This window comes from Vulpes vulpes, chromosome 14 (assembly GCF_048418805.1).
Source record: "Vulpes vulpes isolate BD-2025 chromosome 14, VulVul3, whole genome shotgun sequence".
NCBI lineage: Eukaryota > Metazoa > Chordata > Mammalia > Carnivora > Canidae > Vulpes > Vulpes vulpes.
Window position 1 is genome coordinate 105107178 of NC_132793.1, and position 27195 is coordinate 105134372.

General features: G+C 52.7%; 1 protein-coding gene across 13 annotated transcripts in view; it reads right to left on the reverse strand.

Moving 5' to 3' along the window:
- ARNT2 (aryl hydrocarbon receptor nuclear translocator 2) overlaps positions 1-27195 on the reverse strand; it is a 156393-nt gene that overhangs the window by 84912 nt on the left and 44286 nt on the right. For all 13 annotated transcript variants that reach the window (XM_072737502.1, XM_072737497.1, XM_072737496.1 and 10 more), the window contains 3 exons: positions 24265-24312; positions 16226-16439; positions 11988-12201 (listed from right to left, as the gene is read on the reverse strand). In XM_072737502.1, the coding sequence (XP_072593603.1) occupies positions 11988-12201; positions 16226-16439; positions 24265-24312 (476 nt within the window). The remainder of the gene's footprint in view (positions 1-11987; positions 12202-16225; positions 16440-24264; positions 24313-27195) is intronic.

Consider the following 27195-nt stretch of genomic DNA (forward strand, 5'->3'; position numbering starts at 1 on the left):
AGTCCGTACCCCAAAGACTGGCCAAGCTGGATCTGAGTGGGCCAGGTCCCCATCACAGCAGAATAGGTCCTGAGCTGGGGGCCACACTCCCCCTCGCCCAATCAGATGTCCGCTGCCTGCCCCCAGCTCCCCGCCTCAGGCAGCCCAGCATTACCACTTCCCTCCCAGCTTGCCCCTGACCTACCTCTGGACCTGCCCTCAGCTGGTGATGACCATCTCCCCCTGTTTTCTGCACAAAATGGCCTTGGCCCTGGCTCTCAACTGTGTCTGGCTCTGCTTCACCCACAAAGACAGTGCCAAGGGGCAGGTCTGGCCCAAGGCAGGACCGAGGCATTAAGCAGTGAATCATGTCAGATGGAAGCAGGTGAGGGGCTACAGTGAGCACAAGAAGCAGGGAGAACCCAGCAGAGGGGCACTTCTGAGAAATTAAATGCCCCCCTGCTCCGGAGCTGGGTGGGTGACCCATCTCCAGGTCCCCCAGATCCGGGAGGTGCAGAGAAGTGGGGGAGAATGTGTGCTCGCTATCCCCTTCAGCAGGGGGGGGGGGGCTGTCCATGACCCATCTCCATATCCCCAGAATCCAGGAGGTGCAGAGAAGTGGGGGAGAATGTGTGCTCACTATCCCTCAGTGGGGGGTTGGGGGGTTGGGGGGTTGTGGTGGTCAACCCCACTGTTCATGGAGGATAAGCACCATCAGGTGTGGCTGGTGGGGCAGGAGACCGAGGCAGAGGCACAGACACAGCCCAGTGTGCCGTTCCAGGCACTCAGACCTGAATGGGCACCATGTAAGGGCGCAGAGGGCCCAGGGGATCTGCTTCTGGGGCTGTGACACTAGTGGCCCACAGTCACACGGAACAGACAGCACTGGGCATCCATGCTTCCCAGCAGAGCACCCAGAGTGCATCCCCCACAACAAACACGTTGGTCCGTGAACTGGGACAATGCACCCACAGGCACCACCAGTGAATGCAAACACATCTACAGATGGGGTGGGTTACATGGCCCAAATCAGCAGGGCCACTTGGGGCCATGAGGAGGAGCCTCCTGCTCTCTCCACAGTTAAATCATTTCTGGCAAAAGAGACATGTCAGTGACCATATGATGCAGCAAGAGAGGTCACGAAGGACCCATGGTCATCAGCTTTCTTACCATTATTTGAGAAAGAGCTATGGCAAGTGGACCAACCTGCCCTGCTGGTCGCGGTGGCTGAGAGCCCTGCGTCCCCACTCTCTCCGTCTCCACATCACTGTGCCGGCTTGGGCAGCACCTCCTAACATGCATGTCTCCCTGGAACCTGTGAATGTGGCCTCACTTGGAAAGAGGGTCTTTGTAGTTATAAAACAGGTTAGAATGAGGTCGGCCTGGATTAGGGATGGGTCCTTAAGACAAGAGGACAATCTGGACACAGGGAGGACGCTGTGTGTGGCTAAAGCAGAGATGGGAGGGATGCGTGTACAGCCAGGGAACAGCAGGACCGCTGGCCATGACCTGACACCCGGAGAGAGGCATGGAACAGACTCCCCACAGAGCTTCCAAAATGAACCAACCCTGCTGACATCCTGATGTCGGACTTCCGACCCCTGGAACCTCGAGAAGTTCAATTCCTGTGGTTTTCGGCTGCCCGGTGTGCGCTGATGGAAGAAAGCCCACGCCCGCACCATCTCCCCTGCATACCGTCAGCTTGACACTCACCACCCTGACCCCCCAGCCAGCCTGGCCCACCACACATTCTCCACCCGCAGCCCAGTCATGGGACCTCTCTGGCCAAACCCCTGCAGCAGTCTGCTGTTTACTGCTGTGGGAACAAGGATCTGCTCTCCCCATACTCTACCAAGTCCCACCAGCCACCTCTGGCTCCTCACACACTCCCACCTGCCACACAAGCCCAGTCCCATATTACTCGTCCTCAATGCCCTGTGGACTTTTCCTGTCTGACACTCATCACGATGTGTGATGTATGTTCTGCGCAATTATTTCTTTGGTGCCTCTCTTCAATGCTAAACCATAAACTACGAGAAAACCAGACTGCATCAGCCAGAGTACTACATCCTCAACGCTCAGCTCAACACTCGCAAAATGAGTTAGGACTCGATGCACACAAGCTGGATGGAGTGTTACCTAATAATGCACGAATGAATAGAACAAAAAGCAAAAGACAGTAAGCACATCTGCCTTCCCCTCCCCTCCTCCTGAATGTGTGATGTTCTCCAGCACAGGCTGGAAGGGGGAATGCCATCCCACGATCACTGGGCAAAGCTAAGAAAGCTCAGTCTCCCCACTTTCCCTTGGCAATAGTGCCAAGATCCTCAGACACATCTCAGAGGAGTAAGAAGAGAAAGCAGAGCCAGACAGACACTGTGGAAGACTACCAGTGTTTAAATATAATTTTCTGTTATTAATAAGCGAAAGAATGCTTTATCATCCCCAAATACTCTCATTAACACCATCCATTAGGTCATTCCTGCACATAATTCAGTGCAGCCCTATAGAGGAGGTATCATCGCCTGCAATTACAGATGAGGAAACTGAGTCCCAGGGAGGTCAAGTCATTCACACAAAGTAAAGGACCATGGACTGTAACCGGCACCAGGTCCATCTGCCTCCAAGTGCGGGGACCCTTCTGCTACCCTGGTTGGCTCCCTGGCACCCCCAAGCCCACCCCAGCATCACCCCAAGTCCCCCTGGAGAGCATGCACACAGGTGAGGAAGCCGGCCCTCCGGCCAGGTCTGACAGGGGCACACAAACCCTGCTCCCACTCTTTATCCATGGGGACACCACAGTGATAATGAACCCAGCAACCTGAGTGGGAAATCTGTCCAGATTCATGAAATATCTTTCAACATAACATATAAGAGCAAAACACAAAGTCCAGCAGCTTCAGCTTGCTGTGTATGAAATGAAGCAAAACAAGGCAGGTTATGTAAATATTTAACCACGAGAAAGAAGTGAACTGGCGCCAAAACAACATTTGGGATTTGATATCCAAGCAGGCTGCGGTTTCCAGCGGGAAAGTCACTGCGATATGAAAAGCCACTAGCCCGTGATTCCCAGTGTCCACTCTCACGTGCGTTTACCAAGCACCTCTGGCAGCACGATGCCACACACACTTTTTCCGGTGGCCCAAGTGTCTACTGCACCCCTGGGCAACTTCCAAGGGGTCGAAATAAAATAAACATGCTTTTTTTGCTACTAAAACACTCTGTTTCTATTTCAAACAACAGAAACTCAATAACACTGTTAATAGCTTTAATAGCTGACTCAGATAAAAATCAGGATTTTTTTTTTCTTCACTTAGGAGTGTTACCTAATAAGGCAAGAAGTGGACTGTTGAATGTGTTTTGGATTTCAGACTCTGGCATCCATCCAAGGACGAAGCCTGGGTGCTACAAAGAAAATAAGCTATATATTTGCAAGTATGGTTTTCATGAAGTTACCTTCCTGATTGACAGCTGGAAAGAGACTTTTTCCAGAACTGATACCACAGGGGTGGGCTTCACAAGTTCAGAGAGCCCCTGAGGGACAAATGACCTGCCTGCCATTCTTCCCCTGAAGGAGTGGACGGCGCGGCCAAGGTGCATATGGTTTTGTCGCCACCCTCATCTGCAAAGTGTCCCGAAGGTAGCCCAGATTGGTTTGAGAATGGGCTGAGACTGAATGGGGACGCCCGCCGGCTCCTCTCCCAGGCACGCACATTCCGTGCTCTGTGGCATCATGTACAACCAGGTTCATTTCTGCTCCAGCCTGGGTCCCCCAGGGCCACAGCGTGGGCATGCCCTCAGCCTCTTGCTCTCATCCTGCTCTGTAGTGGATGATGCCAGCTGCCAACCCTGTAAGCCTTGTCCTGATCCTGGCGGCAAGCCTGAGATGTATGGACTCAAAGAGCGAGGTCCCAGGGTTGGTGCAGGCTGCCCTCGGGCCCGAGGGGGCATGGAGAGGGCAGCAGACTCCAGAGACGGCTCCTCCCCCAATGGCTCTCCCCAGACACCTGGCCCTGTCCGAGGCCCCCTGCTAGGGCCAGCTGCTCAAGGATGTATCCAGCCCAAGCTGTACAAACCCCCAGATGCACCCTACTGTATTTTTAAGTGCAAGGCTTTCATGTACACATACATCCCCTGGGAGATTAAACTGTAGGTGTTGGGTCAGGACCCCTGGGTTGGGGTCTGTGATTCTGCATTTCTAGGAAGCTCCTACTAGATCAGAACATACCTACTAAATCTTACCCTGGTTTAATAGACATTTGCCTCAGGGGTCACACCTAATACATTTCCAAAGCCTCACATTCCCATCTTTTAGGAGAAAAGTGATGAGTTGGAGATGAAAAACCCAACAGAGCTAAACAAGGGTAGACTCAGTCCAGGGGACGTGGTGTTGAGTCCCAGGATGGGGGCATCAAATCAGGGGTTTCAAGCTTCAAGCATGCATCTGTGTGACGTGCAGGGTGAGCCAAAATACAGATTATAGGGTCTCCAAGCTCCCGACTCCGTAGGATCGGGCTCCAGCCAGGAATGTGCATCCCTGACAGGCTCACAAGTGGTACTCATGCAGCGAGACAAGAGCTCACATGCCAAGAACCACCGCATGAAATCACACAGAACCCAGGAGGCCCCTGGGGCAAGGGACCCCAGTGTGGGCTGTGACACTGTTCACCCCCGTACACCCAGAACCCCACAGACAGCTGCCCACTCGTCCCAGTGTCAGGGACCCCAAAGCACTGGGCTGAACCATTGGGACTGGACTGGCTGGGCTGGGACATGTCAGGGCTTTGGAAGCTTCATTGTTTCCAGATGCCCCTAAAGACACAAAGGCTTTGTCTCTACTCTGTAGCACATGTTTGGTCTTGGCTGTGTGGCCCTTGGAACCTATCAGGGAGCCCACACTTCATGCCCCTCTTCTGTGATCTGGGGTCAACAGCTCACCCTGCATGGGACTGTGAAGAGGCCACAGGAGCAATGGTTCTCAGCCCTACTCTGCATCAGAGCCACCCAGGAAGCTTTTCCAGAGTAATCATGCCTGGCATCATCCCCAGAGCCTGGGCGGGTACCCAGGGGCACATCTCCCCATGTGATTGGTTCTAATGCACAGGGAGGGTTGATTGCACTGAAGTGGTAAATTAAAAAAAGTGGCATAAAAATGTAAGAGAGTTCATTACGGTTATTAATATTTCACCGTTAGATGAATGAAAAATAAAAGCAAAATGCACCCAGAGTCCTGGAGTCTCCTCTCCCAGACAAGCAGGGAGCCTGGAGCGAATGACCCATTTGAATGCTCCACAGAAACAATGATGACAGGTCAATGAGCAGAGCTGCCTGGATGGGGGTCCCCAGTGGCCTGCTCTCATGAGCTGCTATCTGGGCCCAGACCAGGGCCTGGCCAAGTGCTGTGACCCAAGGCTGAAAGCATCTCTGGACTTTGGCGAGGCTCTCGGGAGATGGGGAAGCTTAATCACAGCTGATTGGGACTTGTGACTCATGCATGGGGGCTTTCCGGCCCAAGCCCTGGGGGACCCACATGGTCCAGGCTCTGGCCAGATAATCACGTAGAATCTGGGCTGGACCGGCTAGGAAGTAGGGGTCCATTCATCCAACAGCAGCTAGGAACTCCTGTCCTGGATGGGGACGGTCAGGCTGCATCCGTAAGAGCTTTCCATGGCTGTGCAAACAGGTATTTGTTGAAAGAATAAATAAACAGTTAAATGAATTAGCAACTGGGTAAAGAAAGGGAGGGAGGGGAGGAGTAGGGAAGGAGGGAAGAAATAATTCTGCTTTGTTGCCTCACACCCTCCTCCACTACCCCACAGTGCTAACTGTTGCAGAGTCTTTCCCTGTATTGAACCAAATCGCTGACCCATTTCTCTGAACAGAGGAAGAATGGAGTAGACACAGGGGCACAGAGGTGGGGTGCAAGGATGGGGTAGGGAATGGGTCAAACAACCTTGCTCTGCAGTCTGCGGGTGACCCTTCTGCATACCCGTGGCCCAGCTGGGGAAGCTGGTGCTTCTGCATTGTGCAACACTCGAGGACCGGACAGGAGGTCCCCAGTGCCTACTCCTCAGGATCAAGGTCTGCCAGACTTCAGTGGCCACGGGCAGCTTGCCCCTACTTGCCCTCTGAACCCCACCCCTAGGGGCAGACTCGGTTACAGTGAGAGGCTCTGGTATCACCAGGAAAGCCCTGGGCCTCTCCTGGAGTCCCCTCATTCCCTACAGAGCACAAGCTGGGGCCCAGGTCACCCAGACCGACTTTCACAAGAAATGTTTCTGCAGCCAACCACCCCTCCAACTTCTATCTGAGCCACACCTGACATCGGCTCCACCCCCAACTCAGAAGCCTTCATTCCCTATAAGGTGAGAATGTGCTCCCACCATGTGGTCGATGCCCCAACTTTCCCTGTAAGGATACCTTCTCAAACCACAGAGGCCAGCTCTCCCAGCCAGGGCCAACCTTCCTCCTATCACTGATTTCCGATGGGCAATCAACTCCCCTAACTTGTAGCCCCACGCACCTAGGGTAGAGAAGCCGGCCTCTCACCCTAGCTGAGACTCCCTGGCCCCTGGAATCAGGCAGGGCAGGGCAGGTAGCCCATGCAGAGCCCAGAGGGCCAGTCCTGGGATACTTCTGGAACTCCTGGAGAAGGCAGTCTGTGTTGCTGAGCTACCAATGGGAAGCTTAGAGCTGCTAATAAATACCTTCGTTATTATGAGGCCTGCCTGAGAATCCACCCTGCCCAGGAGCAATCCCCTTCTGGGTACAGTGCATACCCCAGAAGAACTGAAATCAGGAACTCAAAGAGATGTCTGCACCCCATGCTCACCGAAGCATCATTCACAACAGCCAAGATACAGAAATAATCCCGATGCCCATCGACAGATAAATGGAGACATAATGTGGGATAGACATAAATGGAATATCGTTCAGCCTTAAAAAAAAAAAAAAAAAAAAGGAAACCTCATCATTTGTGACAGTATGGAGGAGCTTAGAGGCCATTATGCCAAGTGACATGAGCCTGTTGCAGAACGACAACCACTGCATGATTCCCCTTCCTGAGAAATCTGAGGTCGTCAACTCAGAAGCAGACAACAGAGCAGTGGTTTCCAGAGGCTAGGGGAAGGCGAAATATGGAGTTGATGCTTCCTGGGTAGAAAGCTTCAGTCATGGCAGGTGAGTAAGTTCTAGAGTCTGCTGGGCAACACTGTCTGTTGTTAGAGATGCTGCGATGTATGCTGGAAAACGCAGTAAGAGGGCAGAGTTCCTGTCCAGTGTTCTTACCACAAAAAGAAAGAAGAAAACAAACAAACAAAAAAAGCCACAAAAAACCACGGGGAAATTTCTGGAGGTGAGGCCTAGGCTCAGTACGTTGACAGTGGTGATGGTACTGTGGGTGTACGCCTCTGTGCACGCTCATCGAAGTGGACATGTTACGTATGTGCAAGCGTTTGTACATCAGCATCCCAACATGACAAAGCTAGAAGGTGGAGGGAACGTGGTCCAGCCAATTCTTGTTATCCACTTTAGCGTCACGGCAAACGCCAACTTAGCAAATGCTCCTGCAAAAGCTCCAGACACAATGTGTTTGTCCACCAGTGGATACAGAACCGTGTCTCACGCGTGTTTCTGCTTAAAGACACATTACCTACTCCCGTTGCTCCATCAGCCCTGAGCCTTGCCTCCCTGAGAAGCTGCTCTGAGCCTCCCCCGCCACCAGGCACATCACAGCCTGAGCTCAAGGACACGATCAGCACTTCAGCTTGCTCTCAAGGCTCATTTTCAATTGCAAGATCACCAACAAAAAGCACAAAAAACAAAAGATCACCAAAAAATGCAAACAACAAGGCACAAAATACACTGGAAGACAAGTGCTTATTTCCAGTGAAAACGGGCTGGAACAAGGAGGCAGAGCTTGACCTTTAGCTAGACATGCGTGCACCCGTGACCCCAGATCTCAGCCCTCTGCCCATGTGTGCCCGTGCCTGGGAATATTCCCTGAAGGTTGATTTCGGGGCTACAAACAAATTTTGCTAAGGGGCCAATTTGCAGGCACCAAGTCCCAGATCACGAGCAATGACTGTTACCAAGTCTGATCACCACCCGAGCCTGAAGCAGGAAAGCCCATTAGAGGCACATGAGCCCAAATAGCTCCTTTCTCACTCGAGCCAGTGGGGTTGGTTTGCTGTCACTTGAACCCAGGCTGACTGCACAGCCACTTTTCTGTAAGCGAGGTCTCTGGAGGCAGCTGGGTGGCCCAGTCAGTTGAGTGTCTGCCTTCGGCTCACGTCATGATCCCAGCGTCCTGGGATCGAGCCCCGTGTCGGGCTCCCTGCTCGATGGGCAGCCTGCTTCTTCCTCTACACTGCTAGTGCTCTTTCATGTGCTCTTTCTCAAATATATAAACAAAATCTTAAAAAAAACAAAGCGTAGATGTCTTTGGGAAGAAGCACCAGTCCCTCATGACCAGACCCCTCTAGGACCCTTTAGCATCCCACACCCTCTGCGAAGGGAGTGGTCCCCAGGCACAGTTGGTGAACAGAGCCTCCAGGTTTCCGTGCAGAGTTACTCAGCTTGAGGTGACAGGTCCCTTTCGTCCTCCCCCCAAGATAAGTCCCTGAGAAGAGTGGGGCTCTCATGAGCTATAGTGAAAGCACCTCGGCCCACTGCTCATCTGACTCATGAGAAGGGACAGGCTCTCCTCAGGCTACTGAGGTCCAGGGCACATGCTGCCCATGAGCAGGCCCAGAGGGTGGGGTGGCACAGGGCCCGTAGTCACAGGTGCAGCCCTTCACCCTGCAGCTCCTCCTCCTGCTCCTCCATTCCTTGTATCAGTGCATTTGACTCTACCCCGGGGGCCTTGGGCAAGAGTGGAGAATGGGAGCTGGTATTTCCTGGGCCTCCGGCAGGTGGGCAATTAAGGTTACAGAAGAAAGGAAGCTGCCAGGCTCACGAAGGGCGACCCAGATGGGGGGGGGGGGCTCCTTCTCTACCAATGTTGTTGCTGCTGTGTGAGGACTCCACCCTCTCCCCTGGATGACCCAGTCAGACGGACCCCGGCCCATGCCCTGAAGGATGCCCCATGACATTTGATCACTGCCTCTGCAGCAGGGATGCCACCAGCACCTCCACCGCCATCACCACTCTGCGCCAGCACCCTCCCCATGGGCCGCCAGCATGGGAGGCCACAGGTCTGCCGTCAAGGGCCACTTGTCTCCTCTCACCACACACACTGAATACCCCACAAGCTGCCACGGGCCACCTGCAGGTTCCTCAGACAAGGCCTGGACTCCCTGCCACTGAGAGGCTCAGAGAAGCCAGGCTGAGTCCCCCACGCCACCAGCCCCCTGCCCTACCCCCTCCCACAATCCCTACTGGGTGCTTGCTGGGCCTGCAGTGAAGGGACGGGAAGGCTTGAGATTCCAGTCAGATGACCACAGGCATCAAGTCATCCCTGAGGTCCATTATTCTGTTTTAATACAGCTGTGTGCTGGCCACAGAGCCCAACTTGTGCCCTGCCCCGAGAGCCCACAAGACCTGAGGCCTGTCCACACTGCAGCCCTCCGCTGCTGGGCTCTTCCAACAGTGGGCCAACAGTGAGCCCACTGGTTTAACAAGCTCTGATGTTGCACATGCTGGGAGTCACGTCATTTCTCTCCAGCTCTGGGAGACCCATCCTGTCTTCCTCCCTGAGCACAGGACCCACCTTCCAAGCCTGCCTTGGTCTTCATAAGAGGAGCTCAAGCACTGGGAGGCTAAGAGGCCTGGCTGGTCACCATCCACCAGGTTTTCTGCCTTCTTGGAGGAATGCCTCCCCTACGCCAGCTCGGCTGCCAGGGCCACCACCCAGGGCCCACCCCAAGGACACTCTGTCCAAATGGGTTTGTATTGACCCTTTAAACTCAGCCAGACAAGGGTCCACCCCACTCCGGTGAGTCAGTTAGCTAAACCCACGGCCAGAGCCTGACCTCCCCCTGACCACTGCTCCCCCCACCACCTGCCCCAGCCAGAGCTCCTGACAGGGTTTCAAAAAGCCACATCCTGTGGTCAAACACAGAAGTCTAGGGAAAGTAGGGAAAGACAGCTCTTTCCGGAGAAGGTGATTTCAGCTGTCAACAGTTCCTGCTTGATTTATTTTCCTTTTCATATCCCTCTGGAATGTTTAATTTTGTAAAGTGTCTTCCTTAGAGTTTCTACATGGGGCTCTGTAATTCAGCTCAGGGATGGGCCAGCAGAGTGCATCTCTCTGAGTCGTTTGACCCATGCATGGAGTCCGGCCAGGCCAGGTGCCACCATCACGAGATGCCAAGGGGAACACAGCACAGACCCCGTCCTCCCACCTCCACTCTCTACCCTCTCTCTCCTCTTATGCCACACTGATACCTACACCCAGAACGTTCCTAGGATCATCCAGAAACGGTTATATTTCTGTCGCTTCTGAAAACATTCAACTTTGTCTTATCACAAGTGTTAGAGGCTGGCCTGTGTCCACTAAAATTTCGTATATTGAAGCCCTAAACCCCAGAACCTCAGAATGTGACTGTATTTGGAGATGGAGCCCTTAAGGGGATCATTCATGTCAAAAAGAGTCATGAGAGTGGGGCCCTAATCTCCTACGACTGGCGTCCTCACAGGAGGAGAGATACTAGGGCTGTCTGAGCATAAAGCAGACCATGTGAGGACACAGCGAGCAGGTGCCATCGACAAGCCAAGGAGAGAGGCCCAGGAGAAACCAAACCTGCCAACATCTGGATCTTGGACTTCTGGAGTTTCTGCTGTTGAAGCCACCTTCTCTGGTATTTTTTATAGCAGCCCTAGTAGACTAGTACGATCGGTGAAGCACTGACTCCCTCACTGACCAGGCTTCGGCTGAATGCCGACAGTGTGCAAAGCACAGAGTGAGGTTCTGCAGGCAGACACAGAAGTAAATGAAGATCCAGCTTCTCTCGATACCTCAGAGAACTGACAGCACAAATATATCTACCGTATGGCGGAATGCAAATATTACGGTACAGTCAGCCCTACTATCACACTTGTTTTGAAAATGCAAGTTTGTTCCCATGTGATTGATCTCTTGCGGAACAATTTGAGTATAATGTGAATTTTATGTTTGCTTACACATGATTTTGTCTGCAAGAAACACTAGACAGATAAAGAAAAGTGCACCCAGCTGAACCGAGCCACACAGACACACAAACGTATGCACCTTAGACTCCCACCAGCTCCCCCAGGTTGTCATGTTACAAACAATCTCATCGTATCTGCAGTCACAACTTTCTTTTGACTTCTAACTTAAGACTATGCTTGTACCACTGCACAAAAACTCACAAGAGGAAACCCTTCCAAGACTCACCTCCACAAGTATATTTCATGCCAGTCTCAAGATCCAGGGTCACATGTACACTTAGATTTATGAATTTCTTAACTGTTTAATGTGTAAAATCATGCTCCCATCTCTACTAGGTTCCTCTTCTTGTTTTTAACTGTCAGTGATTCATTTTTGACTGTGTGGTCCTTCCTAACCCATTTCTTCCCCATAAGCCCTGCAGTTTTTATTTCAAGCTTCTGTACCCTGCAATGATTTCTAGGAACATGCATGCTGCACTACAGAAGAACGGACTTTATTTAAATGTTGCAGTAATGAACTCCATTGCAGGGAACTAAAGCCTAGGTATTAAATGTCTATAATCAAGATCACACACATAATTAAATACTTGAGGCATAAACCTCATTACTGAATATGTGGTTCTGGCTAATGTAGCAATATCGCCTCCTAGTGACAACAGCCCCTAATTGCAGGTGAAGTATAGGAAAAGAGAATCCTGTATTAAAAACAATTTTAAAAATGTTACAGGATAAATGAAGCCATTGCACAAGCCAGGTCACATATACGCCCTCAAGTCAAATATATGTCCAGCTTTACCTGATCTCCAGCTTTCTGATCTGTTTACTGAAAGGCATTTGTCTCCAGGGTCAAAGAGCCTCCTGGAAGGAGGCACACTGACCTGTCATCGAATTCTCTGAGGTGCACAGCTGCTCTCTCAGCTTCTCCACGTCGTCAGGATGCACTTGTTCATACAGGGTGCTCCCAAACCACTCTGACTGGGGCTGGTTCAGAACAGGGGTGACGGAGTCAGACACGTAAATCACTCGTCCTGTCTCTGCCGCTACAACAAACAGAAATCCATCGGCTGCTTCAAGGATGAGGTGCTTCAGTTCCTGGGAAGAAAACCTCCAAGATTAGGACAGAGCACTGACAAACCCAGTCCAATTAAATTCTCTTATTAGCAAACTGTAACTTTTGTTCACTCACTGTGACACAAAATAGTTTAAAAAACTTTGATAGCTTTTTTTATTGAAAAATAAGCTTAAAAATGCACAAAGCTTGTCCTAGCTCTAAGAGACAGCTACTGCAAACAATGTTGGCCCTGACTTAACCAGCTGTCTCTTAGGTAGAGAGGAAACTTATAGCCTGGGGGATGGAAAACAAGGAGTGATCGTCAGAATGTGTTGGGCTACCAGAGGTGTGAGCAGCCTGAACCTACAGATTCAAACTGCAGCCACATCACTAGGGCACAAGAAGGGCCCAGCACACAGTGCTCGGTACAAAAGGTGCTGCTGGAAGGAGGGCAGGGGAAGAGAAAGGACAGTCTCCCAGCTTCTGCTCCCACACCAGTGGTGCACTACTGCTCCTACTCTTCCCTCACTCCGAGCTGAATGCTGGCAGGGGATGCGAGAGTATCTCCTTACATTTGTGCATCTGTCAAACTTCCAGAATTCCCTAATGGTCTCTCAGAGCGATGTTGGAAGGAAGCAGGGCACACAGCACTGTCCATTTCACTTTACAATAAAAAGAGAGGTTAGGGGTACCAGCCCTGGGGTCACATTGACTCACTGGGCTCTGGATCGTCAGTAAAGGTGGGAAGGAAGCTGCCTGGAATCAATGGAGGGGCAGCAGGACGCCCTGCCATCATCCCAGGAGGGGCATGAGTCAACTTTGTTAAAAGATGTCCTTTCTTTACCTGAAGGCAGCTCAAGTGTGGCAGCCTACCATGTCATTCTCACATTAAGCTCAAGGCAACGGACTCTGTTCTTCTCAGGATTGAGGAGCTAACTCTCCCACGTGCCCCTGCACCCACAGTGTGCCGCCAAACACCCCACACACTGATGATGTTCCAAAGAACAAAGGGATCCTCCTGGGTCAGCAGCTGGCAAACGCTTCTTGCTGGGAATCCTTTGTTCAGATGTCACCTGACACGGAAGCCCCCCTGAAACACCAATCCTGTGCTAGCTGCACAGATGCAAAAGGTGGGAATCTGACGCAACTGGCTCTCTGCCCCAGGGCACTCCAGGGACCCAAAAATCAGAAAATGGGGGTGTGCTGGGGAGCAGAATGTGGGGAGCTCTGAGCCCCTGGCAAGGTCAGAATCCATACCTCCTCCACCTGGGAAACTAGGGCAGAAGGAGACGATACAGCCTTTTCTAAGGAAAAGTTTATTTTGTCCATTTCTCTTGCTTTGTACCTCCACTTTGTGTCTCCCAGCCACACACTTAGTTCAGAGAATGGGTCAGCAGTTTTATTTTCAGTATTAGAAGAACTTCCAACAGGAAGGACTGTAAAAAATGGAGCAGGATGTCTGGGAAAGTGGTGAATTCTGTGTACTGGAGGACACGGGCTTAGGGCTGTGAGAAGGTTTATAGGATGGAGCCTCACCTTCATCACGGCCCCTCTGCCTACACTCCCCTACCCCCACCCCCAGTTTTGTCTTCATGGGGCCTGTCACTCGTGACCAAGGTCCTGTGCCCCTGCCCCTCTGGTTAGACCACCAGGAAGGCTGAGAGTGTGGGTGCTAGAGGAAAAGAAGGCTGTCATCCACAGCTCTTCACTCAGCCGTTACCGTCCTCAGCTTCCGTCTCTTCACATGGTTTTTCAGTGGGTTTTTGTGAGGTTAAACGAGGTCTTGTCAACAATCATATGATTTCACTCATATGTGGAATTTAAGAAACAAAACAGAGGATCATAAGGGCAAGGGAGGGAAAAACAAAACAAGACAAAATCAGAGAGGGAGACAAACCATAAGAGACTCTTAATTATAGAAAACAAACTGAGGGTCACTGGAGGGGACGGGGTGGGGGAATGGGATCACTGGGGGATGGGCATTCAGGAGGGCACAATGGGATGAGCACTGGGTGTTACAAGCAATGGATGAATCACTGACTGCTACCTCTGAAACTAATAATACACTGTATGTTAATTGAATTTAAATAAAATTAAATTTAAAAAAAAAACAAAAAAAGTGAGGTCTTGTGTGTAGAGGCTTAGTAAGGGCTTGGCACACAGTTGGTGCTTAATAGATGTAACTAACATCAACCACATGCCAAGGAAGGGAGAGAGAAATATGGGCGGACTTGTCAAACTCACATAACTGCCTTCTCTCCTCACTTCCTAATCCCCAGTCATAAGGATGAGAGGGTTCATTTCAAATATGGACCTGGCAGGACCTTTCTGAATTAAAGAAATGCAGATAAAAAGCACTGTTCTTATCGCAGTGGCTAGAGGGTGCGGAAGGCGGTTCTGTCCCATTCCCTGCCTGCAATTCCCCTTGGTTACCATGGGCACGGGATCCTACAGCCACAGGAGGTGGGGGCTTCCCCTTGTCCCCTCTGGAGGGGAGATGGGGCTGGGCACCAGGCCCCAACTGCCAGGCTCTCCGTCCCCCTGGCCAAGGTCCCAGCACAGTCACACCTCCTCACACCTGTGAGGCCAGGCACCCTGTGGCCTCCCGGATTGGGGGGGGAGGGCACAGAGTTGGCAAGTCCTTGGGTGCTCTGTGCTGCCGGGCAGGCAGTCACCCGCATCCACTCCTTCTCCTTGTCCTGTTTCTGAACTTCACCCCCTGACAGGATCAGGTCCCAGCCCAGCAGAGCAGACGGTTCTGTCTCCAGACTCGTCTCTTGCTCCTGTGCCCATGTTCCCCTCGTGTCAAGCCCATGCTTCCCATCTCTCTGCCCATACTCTGGGGCGTCCTCATAACCCAGCCCCACTGCAGAGCCCCAGTGACAAGCCATGTGCTCCAGGGCTTGTGAGATTCCCCCTTGCTGGGGGGCTCTACACCCTCCTGTACCCCTCCTGAGCACATCCGTCCGCTGCCCACCCTGTATCCACCACCATGCACCGAGAACTTTCTGATCCATCATCCCATTTATCCTGCAAAAGCCCTCAGGGTCGGGGAGGCAGGAAGCTCCTACTGGTTTCAAAGACAAGCAAGCTGAGGCTCAGCATTTGTGGATTTGTCCTCAAGTGGTGCACAGGACATGGCTGAGAGGACACAAGCCTTCGGCTCACGTAGTGGTTTGCAACATCTGTCAAATACCATCCCATCAGCCACTCCATGCCTTCACTCCTCCCAACAGTTCAGGAACCAGCACAGGGCAGCACCAGTGGCTCAGCGGTTTAATGCCGCCTTCAGCCCAGTGCATGATCCTGGAGACCCAGGGTCGAGTCCCATGTTAGACTCCCTGCATGGAGCCTGCTTCTCCCTCTGCCTGTGTCTCTGCCTTTCTCTCTCTCTCTCTCTCTCTCTCTCTCTCTCTCTCTCTCTGTCTCTCATGAATAAATAAATAAAATCTTAAAAAAAAAAAAAAAAAAGAACCAGCACTGCTGTTCAAAGTGTGGCTCTGGGGCCGAACCAACCTATGCCGACTGTGGGCTGTGCTGCTGAGCAGTGAGTGGACAGAGTCCAGGCCACCTGCTGACCCTCTCTATGCCACAGTTTCCTTATCTACATAGCAGGGACAAATACTAGTGGCTTCTCCCTTGGCTAGGACAAGGAGTAAGTGGAAAAATGCCCAGAGAGAAAGGACAAAATCTGGCTCGGTGCTAGCCATGGTGATCCTGTCACCACGACCCCCATGACTGCCCCCAGACTGCCGCCAGGATGGCACCGGCACCCCAGCACAGCACAGCAGGCTTCCTACGGCCTTTCTCTCACGGCAGCACAGTAAGCATGCCGTCCAGATGCTCAGCAGACTTTTCAGGGATGCCTCATTAGGATAGACAGGAAACATAAAAGCAAAAGACGCCAAGGTTAGCCAAACACTGCTGTGAAGAAAGGAGGTAAAATCTCCTGATTGCACCTGTTCCTCAACCTTTAGCCCGGTCCCTGCATAGCTTATCTCATCCCGGTGACAATTACTCTGTCCCCTCCCCCAGTGACATAACCCGGGGCGGGCGATGCGGTACCTGCTCTGTCAGGAAGGAAGGCTTGTAGGCGCCGTCGGTGGATTTGTTTCCTGTGCCCCTCATGGACTTCATGTGGGAGACGGCCATGCGCAGGATGGTGAGCTTGTCCGGCTTGCGGGCCAGCGCGCTGCACGTGGGCACCATGTCCGACAGCTCCGTGATGTACTGCGTCATCTTGTTCCGCCGCCGCCTCTCGATCTCGCTGTGGTTCTCTCTTCCCGAAAGCACAAGAAGAGGGGGCGGGGGAAGAGACACGTCAGACCAGGGGCGACTACCTCACAGGATAAATGGCACATCCGTTAGCGCCAAGTGACCAGCAGACACGCTGCCTTGGGCCAGCTGGTGCTCTGAACACACGCGAGCTCGGCTGCTCAGACACCTCGGTGAGACTTTTGTCTCTGCACCCAGGCTTCTCCAGGAGCCTCTGGCTCACCTCGAAATGTGTCCTAAACCTTCCCATTTCTCCCACGCACCCCAGGGCTCTTCTCTAGGCACAGAAGACTGAAGCATTACCCTTTGGCCTGGGAGGTGAACCCAGCGTGCTCTCCGCGTGCACACCTGAGTCTCCACGTGGGGGGCACATGCCCACACGCTGAATGGAGTGATGTTCTGCACGGATATGAGCCTTCCTTTGGCCCCAGAGTGAGAAGCATCACGTGGCCTTGCCATCCTCCTGTCACTAAGTAGACAGCGAGGCTGCAGACCGACTCCACGGAAGGCTGTGAACACACCTCTGCTCTGGGCCCCGCACATCCTCTACAGCTCCGGGGTAGAGCAGGTGCATCCCTGGCTCATTAAACAGCACGAGGCCAATTACAATTTCAACAGCACTGTGAAGGATTCCTGACTTCCATCTCTGTGGTGTGTTAAAATGGAAAACTTGCAGACAGGATGGTCGAATGTTTTTATCTTGGTATTACTACCTTTAGGGTGAAAGAGCTCTGCTCTACAACACTGGCACGAAGCTGTTACTTGGGTTTATTTTTATTTTTTTTATTTTTATTTTTTTTTGATGGGGCAAACCCCAAAGGCCTTTTTAAAAACTACTGAGAGCTTGGTGGGGATGTTACTTGGGTTTAAAAAATATTCTGGAAAGACACGAGACGTCTGTTATAGGATTTAGGGTTTCACGGGTGCTCCGGGTGTGAGACACATACAGCAAATAAAGAACCACATTGGGCAAGGCCACTGCATGTGCCGCCTGTACTGAGTAGGCCAAGAACCCATCCTCCCCACCGGGCAGTAGACGGGCTGTCAGCACAGTCACATGCCAGCTGCATGGCAGCCGCGTACCCAGGCTGAGGGCTTTGCACAGCACCAGCACACATCAAGCGTGCCTGCAGCTGAGCTCAGGCACTGGTGCGAGCTGACCCAGGCAGCCCAGTGGGCACCTTCCACCCACTTGATCTGAGGAGCACTGAGCCAGGCACCCAGAGGGGAAATGAGGATTGCCCACTCCCATCCTCCATCTGCAGGGGTACAGCTCATGAGGATGGTGAGGCAGCATCTTGCATAGTAGAAATGAGGCAGGATGAAACACTGTGGAAGGCACGTGGAACACAAAAACCACAGGGCAGAAGCAGAAAGGACAGAAGCGGTGGCCCAGAGGGCACAGGGGCTGGAGGGGTGGGCGGCGACCTGGCAACGGGACCAGGAGGTGTATTCTGGGAGGAGACCAGCAGGATCAGAAAAGCGCAGGAGGGCAGGATGGAGGGCAGGCCTCGGATGGGAAGGCAGTGAAGAACGGGGAGCGTGAGAAGTGGGGGTGCTTCCCGACCCCATCGGGAAAGCTGGGAGAACCCACAAGCCAACAGCTGAGCAACGGGAGCAGTGCAAATGCCCGGAGGCAGCACCAGGGCTCCTGCTCTTCGGGGCAGACACAGGGGCAGAGACAAATGGCTCTCGGGTAAGAGGTAACCACAGAAAGGGGATGGAGGCAATTCCAGGGAAGGGGGCACTTGATCGGGGGGGGATCCCACGTGCTCCAACCAACACAGATCCTGCCCTGGAAGATTCAAGACTTCCTCTTACTTCTCTCCACCATTCCTAAGTGGGTACAGAAGTCATGGGAGCCCACCCTGAACCGGCCTTCCTCACCATCCCTGTACCTATGCCCTGCACCGTGCACCTCTCACAGGAGGCACAGGGGGTGCTGGTTGGGGACCCAGGAAAGGCTGGGTGAGCTTGCTCTAGGGTGGTCTCCCTCCAAGGCCTCAGTTTGTAGACAGTGTGAGAGAATGCTGTCCAGGGCTGCAGGAAGTCTGGCCTCTTGGGAGGGTGGTCAGGATGCAGGATGCATTCCTGCTGGGAACCCTGGAGGAGCTTCCCTCTCATCTCTTGCCCAGAGGCACTGGGAAGGCTAATATGCAGCCTCCTCCCTGATGGCAGGAAGGGAGCCTGTATCTTGCTGGGCTTGCAGGGAACACCCTTCCTGTCTTGGCCATCTTGCCCTGGGCAGGAGCACAGGCAGCAGGGCGGAACACCAGGAGAGCCGTGAAGGCCTGTGAAAGCCATTTTGTGCAGCTTCACGACAAGGCTAGCTGAGGGCCCTGTGGGAAGACCCCCAGAGGCAGATCCAGTTGGGAGGCGTCCCTTACTAGGCTTCTCTAGAAGGGGCAAAGGATGTTCCCTCCATGGGAAGGAGGCAGGCACCCTGCCCTTGGGAGCCATGCAAGGCACTTTTCTGCAAGGCAGCTGGAAGGTACCCACACATCTAAGCTGAAGATAAGGTTCCCGTGTGACCCAGAGAGGTGGGGGAGGAAAAAGCCCCAATCCTCCAAAGATGGGGCAAAACCCAGCCTCTTATCACCCTGTCCCCAGCAGGACACACCCCCTCCATGTTTATACAGCAGCTTCCAGCTCACCAGGGCCTCAGTGATCACTGCATCTGCCCCCCCCCCCCCCCCCCCCCCGCCCGCTCCCTCCCACTCCCCGCCCTACTACAGCCCTGCCACCCTCTGTGGAAGAGGGGCCTGAGGCTCAGGGAGGGGCTGACTCAGCAGGACCCGAGCCAGGCTCCTCAATGGTGTGCTCACTGGTCCTGGATCTAGAGCCAAAAGGCACCCCCCAACCCAACTCCCCGAGAGGCTAAGATAGCTAAGGCATCACGGGAGGGAAATGCCTGGCAGCTTCCAGAGAGACACAGCCCAGGATGCCCTAGGACCCCAGGAATGCCCTCCTCCTCCAGCAAAGTCCTGCAAGGCAAGGTTCACCTCTGCAGGACAGAAATAGGGGTGGGCAGCTGGACAAAGTAAAGAAGGCATCAAGACCACATCAATCACACGAGTGCCCAACATCTCCCCCGAAGAGAAGGCTGGCCCACACCCACCTGCGGTGAGAGAGTAGGCTCCACTGGAAACAGATTCCCAAGCCTTTTCCCCCTGATCCTAACCCCAAGCCACAGAAACAGGAATCTCAACCAAACTCCCCACTCATCTGGGTGTTCGTGGGCCACTCTCTGCCAAGTTCTACCCAGCTCATCTGCAACACCTTTCTGGTTCACGAGAGCTGAGGATGCTGAGGCATAGTCTAGAAAGTCCGGAAATGTTCATCTTGGGTCAGCTGAACCTCTTCGTGCTGTCAAGAGAGCTCACACGGCCAATGCATGTGACCCACACGACAGAAGACAACCCTTGCTCCTTCCTGGCCATCCTCCCCGCATCGAAACTACTTCCAGCATCTTCCCACCTAGAAACAAAAGACCCAGCTTTCTAAGCTAAGATGGACAGACTAAGAATTCTGGGGAAAAACAATCCTCCACTTTTTCTGCCCGCCAAGCAGATATTTTCCCCTTATCAATGAGGTTTTCATCATCATACCCATAAACGAAACAAGGTGAGTTAATTTAGATGCAAAGATGGGGCACCTGGGTGGCTCGATTGGTTGAGCATCTGCCTTCAGCTCAAGTCATGATCTCCAGGTCCTGGGATCGAGTCCCATATCAGGCTCCCTGCTCAGTAGGGAAACTGCTTCTCCCTCTCCTCTGCCCCTCCCCCTGCTCATGCACTCACTCTCAAACAAATAAAATAAGTTCAGACAGAAAGATTAAAAGTAAAATATCACCACAATCTATAAAGCCAAAAAAAAAAAAAAGTATAAGAGCATAAATACCACACAGAATCAAGCTGAAAGTATCAAAATAAGTGGGATGAAAAATAAAAAGCCAACCATGTGGAAACTTGCCTATTGTGAATATCCTTACTTTTGGGTAACGTTAGAGGCTCACTGGCTGAACTCTACAAAATATAAGCCGTAACTCTTGACGGGCACAGTCGGGTGCTGCAAGAGCTGCAGGAAATAGACAAGTCACACAGACGGGACCTCAGGAAGGTCACGTAGACCCATTCACTGAAGGATGAGAGACACCATTAAATCTACAGGGTTTTGGGTTTCAAGCTTACCAGTCACTGCAAACCCATGGCTGCATTCACAGCCACAGACCTGAGAGCACCTGCAGGGTCACTGGAGTGTTTGGAGAAAGGGTATAGAATGAGTCTAAATACGGCAAGGTCGATACCATGCCGTGACCAGAATGACAGGTTTGGGAGTGAGTGCTCAGTTGCTCCAAAGTTGTAAATCTAATACGAAAAATAATTATTTTTCATGTTTTTATTCCTTTTGTTTAATGAACTGCTGCACCCATACGCATGCATGTGTACACACCTATGTAAATCACATGAAGAATGCGGGATGTGACAGCTCCGGGATGTCAGCCATCCCACCTATGCAACAATATTCATACCACTTCCCACCGGAGGTGGCTGATCCCAGCTGCAGGCTTGGGAAGAAATCCCAGGACTCACCAGAAAATGTGCCACCTGGAGTGGGAGCCGTGCAGGGAGGAAGCTCAGGTCCTGAGCCATGGACCAGGAGGAAGGAGTCTGCCCTCTCCTCTGCTGGGGCTGCAGGCCCTGCTGGGCAGGATGGGTCCTCATCTCCACCCCCCCAGGTCAGCCAGAGCCACCCACTCAGCGCTGGGACTGGGGGGCTCATGCTGGCCTCCCCAAAGGAGGCTCTGCCCCATGACCACCTGCCAGGGAGACTTGTCTTTGGAGAAACACTTTCTGGTGTGTGATGGGTTTTCCCAGAGACAGAGAGCCCATCACCCTCCACTGTTAGGGTCTGTGACTGGACCCCAGGAATTCCCAGAGGTGGCCATGAGGTCAGGCTGCCCTCCCCAGACACAGCCTTGGGAAGAAAGGTCACTCTACACCCCTGCTCCTCCTGCGCCACCTGGGCCCACCTCGTCTCTTCTACCCTCGAGACCTTTGTCACCGTCCCCCATGGGCTGCACCTGCGGACACCAGGATGTATGGGCACCCTGCACCAGCATGCCCAGCAGCCTCAGGGCAAGGGGGGACAAATCCTCTCTACTGTCCCCTCCCTTCTGCCCAGGAGCCTTCCCTCCTGTGGCAGAGCTCAGCTGAATCCTCATCTGGGGGTGCAGAGGCCACAGGCTGTGCCTGAGCCAGGAGTGTGGGTGATCCAGGATTCCAAGGATATCAAAAGAGAAAGAGACGGAAGAGCTGCAGACCCAGGTTGCCGCCACAGACTGCAGGCCGAGGTGGCTCCATCTGGTGAGCATACGGTTAGCCTTCACTCTCCTGTGTGATCAACCCTCGTGCCCTTCCGGCTCCTGGCCTCACCCCGGCCACATTGGAGCCGGGGCTATAGCTCAACCTCTGCAGCTGTCCTGTCCTCAACATCAACCACCCAGCCGGCTGTTCCTCTGCTGCACCTGCCTGGTTCCCCCGCCCTGAGTCCTGTGAAATCAGCATCCCTCCCTGTACCAAGCAGTTGGCTGTGGGTCTGAGAAAACTGACCAACTTACCTCCTGTGTGACTGTGGCCATACTTCCGAGATAAAAACCGAGACATGGGTCTGATGATGGGTAGGATGATGGAATTTTGGACCACCCCTGAGAAAAGCTGGGAAAGCTAGCTGAACAAACATGAGTGGACGGAAGTCATGGCTCAGCACCCTGGTCAGCTTCTGAGTCACAAAACTGCACCGGGTGCTGCACCTCTGCCACCCTCTCTTCCCGGGCCGCCCTGGACAGGCTTCTTGGGGCTGCCTGTAAGCAGGGGGTGGAGAGGTGGGGGGGTGGAAGTGGCTCCAGGCGTGCCGTGCACCACGCTGGCAGGAGACCCTCTGGACGGGACCTCTGGCAGCAGCCACTGGCCGAGTGGGGGGGAGATATTCTCTGTGGCAACCCCAACCCCGAGTGACTTAGCTGCACCCCCTGGCTGACTACCCCACCAGGAGGCAGTGGTGCAGCCCCGCGCTCTTCCACACTCAACCCCTAAGTACCTGCATATGTCACAAACACGTCCCACCCTCTCCTCTTGTTTTTAATGTGTGGAGGGAAGGCTGTGGCTCGCAGAAGCCTGGGTCTGAACCATGTAAAAATGGACTTGCTGACAGCCTTATGAGACCACTGCCTGAAGTCTAAGGTTTGTTTCTTAATGATGGGCCTTCCTACAGTAAGCTCTTTGTATCCTGCACTGTGATTTCATCACCGACACCGATCTTCGATGTCAAGCAAACGTCACTCTGCATCTCTCCTCTTCTCTGTCCCAAGACCTCAGAAATCACCATTTCCTGAGCTCCACACCGTCTGGAATGTTATCTTGAAGGGGAATCTGACCCAGAGATATGAGGAGTGAGTGTCTCCTCAAGAAGGGGGTGGTGTGCAGCAAGCGTGGACGCGGACAGGCAGGCACGTGTCCCATCTCCACGGCTGGTTCTGTTTTGGGAACAAAGCACTCCCTGTAAGGAAAGCTTTTCCCAGGAAACGGGTGGACATCTATGCTGCAGCCCCATTCGCACCAAGGGAAAACACACGCTTCTGTTATCGAAACTGATGTCTTGTTTTGATTAGAAGCTCCGGGGTCATTAGAGAGTAGAGTATTCTCCGTCTCCTGTCTGCTCTCTCCCCAGAGCTGACATGGAGGATGGAGGGAACAGCTTTTGGGGAGGACGGTGCACAAGGGCAGTATGTTCACTAGGGACGTACAGACCCTGGGAGGCCCAGGCACAGCAATGGACATAGGTGTCCCTTTGGTTGGGGCAAAGCGCACTCAGTTCACAGCCACCCCTGTGAGCCAAGCACAGTGGAGAGGTCAGGGGACCCGGGGCTCCCCACGGACATCATTTGTCTAGAACTTTGGAAAAAGGACGAAGGCCGTCAATCTGAATTGTGAGGTGTAGACACTAGAGGAAGTGTCACCCAGGACCAGGAATTGGGAATGCCTGGAGGTGGGGTGGGATATCCAGCAGGCCCCTCGTAAGCAGACTGAGTACACACGGGCACTTTCTAAAATCCGCGAAATGATCCATGATTCTCTCTCAACACTGCCAAACCTCACACTGAACTTAAACAAAACAAAAACAAAAATAAAAATAAAAAAGAAAGAGAGAGAGAGAGAGAGGAAGAGAAAGGAAGAGGTACGAACCGAGGGTCTGTGCCTACCTCGTCTGTCCCATACATGATGTGCTGACTGACACCAGCACCTGCACCCCACTGTCCTTTCTGGGACATGGTGTGCCCTCAGGGCAGTCCCCCCAGCCCGGTCACCACGCTGTCCTGTGGCTGGTGATGACAAGGCTCTTAGGACCTCCCAGTGCAGTTCTGCAGCCTGCATCCAGGACGTGGCCACCCTGTTGCCCCAGGTGTCCCCTTATCATCCATGGTAGGAAAAGGGGCTGTATCTTGAGTGTTTTTTCTAAACTTGAGCTCTAGTCTATCTTTTAAAAACGAGTCTGTAGAACTTAGAAGTCACTGTTTAGTTTAAAGAGCCAGCAGAGCTAATACCTCATCAGTTAACTTTGGAGGCCCACCATCCGCCCTTGGTGACCTGACACCATGGTCTCAGCTGGGGTGCTCCTGTCCCTGGATCAAACGTGGGCACAGGACAAGGGTGTCAGACTACAGGCAATGGCTTTTTCAGTGACAGAAGACACTGAAGTCCCTGCGTGTTCCCCTATGGGGATGGCTGGTGTTGGCTTCCTGAAATCCAAGGAACGTAAAGTAAACTCACCTCGAAAATTTGCTGGGCCCTTCACCATCTTCATCATCAAAGTCCATCCTGAAAAGCCAAGAGCACGAGGAGATGCATTACAGACAGAACATTTCACGGGTGACACGAGCTGCTGGCAACCCAACCTCATTCGGTTGGACAGACGCTGCACAGTTCCAACAGTTGGCAGTGCAAAAAATCGCCACCTGTACGTGGTCAGCACATAGGTTTGGGATGAGGAGGGGCCAAGAAAAGGCCTCAGTGTGAGCGCCATTCCTTACTCCGTTGGGAACTCATGCAACCGTGTGGCGGCATCAACCTGTGACCTCAGGGCCACGCACAGGCTGCCAGCCACTTGCTGGGCTCAACGTTCCCTGTACCCTAGCAATGCTGGGGGCTCCTGTTCCTCTCTACATCTTTTATTCCACACAGACGCCACATGTTGCACTGTATTTTGTGGTATATCGTCAGCACGCTCACAGAGCTCTAAGGCAGGATGCTTTAAGGGCGATAAAGGGATTAGCACAGACTGTGCTGCTTGGGCGTGTGGCTCCACATGAGTCAAAGAGAAAAGGGCATCTAGGGCCACTATCCCCTAATGTCTAAACCTGAATAAATGCATGTGGAGAGAGAAACAGTGACCTGAGGCCTGAGCTGCTCAAAGTACCTGCCTGTTCTTTGAAACTCACCCAATACTCAGAACCCACCTCCTGGGCCTCTCAGTACAAACATAACACAGAAGGTCTTGATAGGTATTTGTTTAACTAATACCCCAAACTCCTTTTCTCCAAATGCCAACCATCTCTGAGGTCAATTAATGTTACCCTGGAAGACGCCGGGGTAATGAATTAGCATTAGCTGTACCCAGAATCTTCCAAGAACAAAACAAGAAACACTACGGATGTCCTGGCTCCCCTGGACATTCAGGGTGAGGCGGCTCCTCAGAGAAAACTGTCCCAGAGCCACTGCATCATCTGTCCCGTCCTCGGTGGGACCAAGGGGCCAAGTGAGGCGCAGTCCTGTGGACTCCACGCAGAGGGGATGCCAGCCCGCCTGTCAGCCAGCACTCAGAGCAGCTCAGCACAGCATGGACAGTGTGCTGGCCTCAAGGGAACTGACCCCATCTCCGGCTCTGGGTGGGTAATGGTGACCTGAGCAAGGTATGGGATGCCCCAGCCACTGGGAATGGCCAGGGTGCAAAGGCAGAGCTCTTTGTATCCTGCACTATGATTTCATCACCGACACTGATCTTCGATGTCAAGCAAACGTCACTCTGCATCTCTCCTCTCCACACAGGAGAGGTCCCCATGAGAGAAACAGTATTCCTTCTCTGGGCTGCGGGGAACTTAGGGACTAGAATCAGGGCAAAGGAGTATTTTCTTCTTTAAAACGCTATCATTCGTTTGGTTTGGTTTTGCTTTATGTGGAGGGTGGCCAGAGTCCTAATCCAGGCATCTGTTCATTTTGGAATGACCCGAAGGGACCCAAGGCCAGTTTGGAATCCCTCATTTCCAGGCAGGTGGGCCACACTAGCTGCTAGGAACAGAACAAAAGATATTAGATGAGAGTAGGGGCAACAACAATTTTAACTAAATACCCAGGACAGGGGAGGTGGGGTGGAAAAGTGGTCAGGAAGGGAAAGGAGAGTTAAAGACCATGTGCACACTGTTGCCAAGACAGACACACAGCCCCCGTTGTGGTCTGGGCAGCCAGGCACCAGGCCGCTGCTGCACAGTCATCTGTGTCATGGGCAAGAGGGAGCCACATGCATGACTTTCCAAATGGAGCAAAGCCATCAATATCCTGCAGAATCATGAAGCCACCACCTCACCTTTTACCAGAAGTGACAGCTGGGCAAGCCCACCAAAAATGCTGCTCCCGAGGTTCCCCCCCACCCCACCTCCCACCTACAGAGCTGCAGAGCCACACTGCCACCCAGTGCTCACCGGGGGAAACAGGGATGGTGCTGTCCACACAGAGATGACTTAACCTCCGGGCCTGTCACACATTTCAGAGCTAAGGAAAACAAAGCGCATTTTCGAAATTCCTAAGGATGTATGTAAGCATTCAGCAAAGCCTTGAGTGAGTGTGAGATGTATGGTTATCTCTAAAATGCCCGTCAGCAAGTTGACGGGAGTGTGATAATTGGGGTCCTGCAAGATGCCATGTGTTAGTCAGCCCCCCGGACTCATCCTGCATGATTTTTGGGGTATTTAGGGTGAAAAAGCATCCCAGTTTTCCCGGACTCAGGATTCTCAGGATGCGGGACTTCAGTGCTAAAACTGGGAAAGCCCCAGGCCAAATCAGGATGATGGGTCACCCCAGTTTTCGTAAAGATAGCTCCATTTTTTCCCCGGACCCTGGTAATGCCAACAGGCGGGGACATGAGCCATCTGGGTGGAGCACGCAGTCCCAGTTGAGGGCAGGTCAGCCGGCTCCGTGGAGCAAGCCAAGGGTATAAGGAAGTCAGCGGGGAGCTCAGGGACCAGGATCAGTCTACAAAAAATTAGAGACCATGAAACCATGCCTCCCCATTTGTGCATATGTAATCGCACATGTGCAGTGACCAAATTCTGTAATTTGGAGGAGTACACTATGGGGTGAGCCCAGAAGATAAACCAGTCCACAAACGACTGGTCAGACCCTCAGGATAACTTACTTGACCCCACGAGTCTCACTGCTCATCAGCTACAGAGGAAAACCCAATTCCTGGGGACATGGGGTCTTCAGCACTTCCCAGGACACTACCTTCAGGTGTCTGTCACCGCTGCTAATCCCCTACTTTAAACACGACTCCAATAGCTAGGCTTATTTCTTCTGCTGCAAAAATTCTAAGTAAATCATCCTTTGTTTTATGTTCTTTATGTGCCTCTACTATACTGAAGCATCTGGATAATAAAAGAGAGAAGTCAAGATATGACTTTGAAATCCTACTGTATTCACTTTACAGAA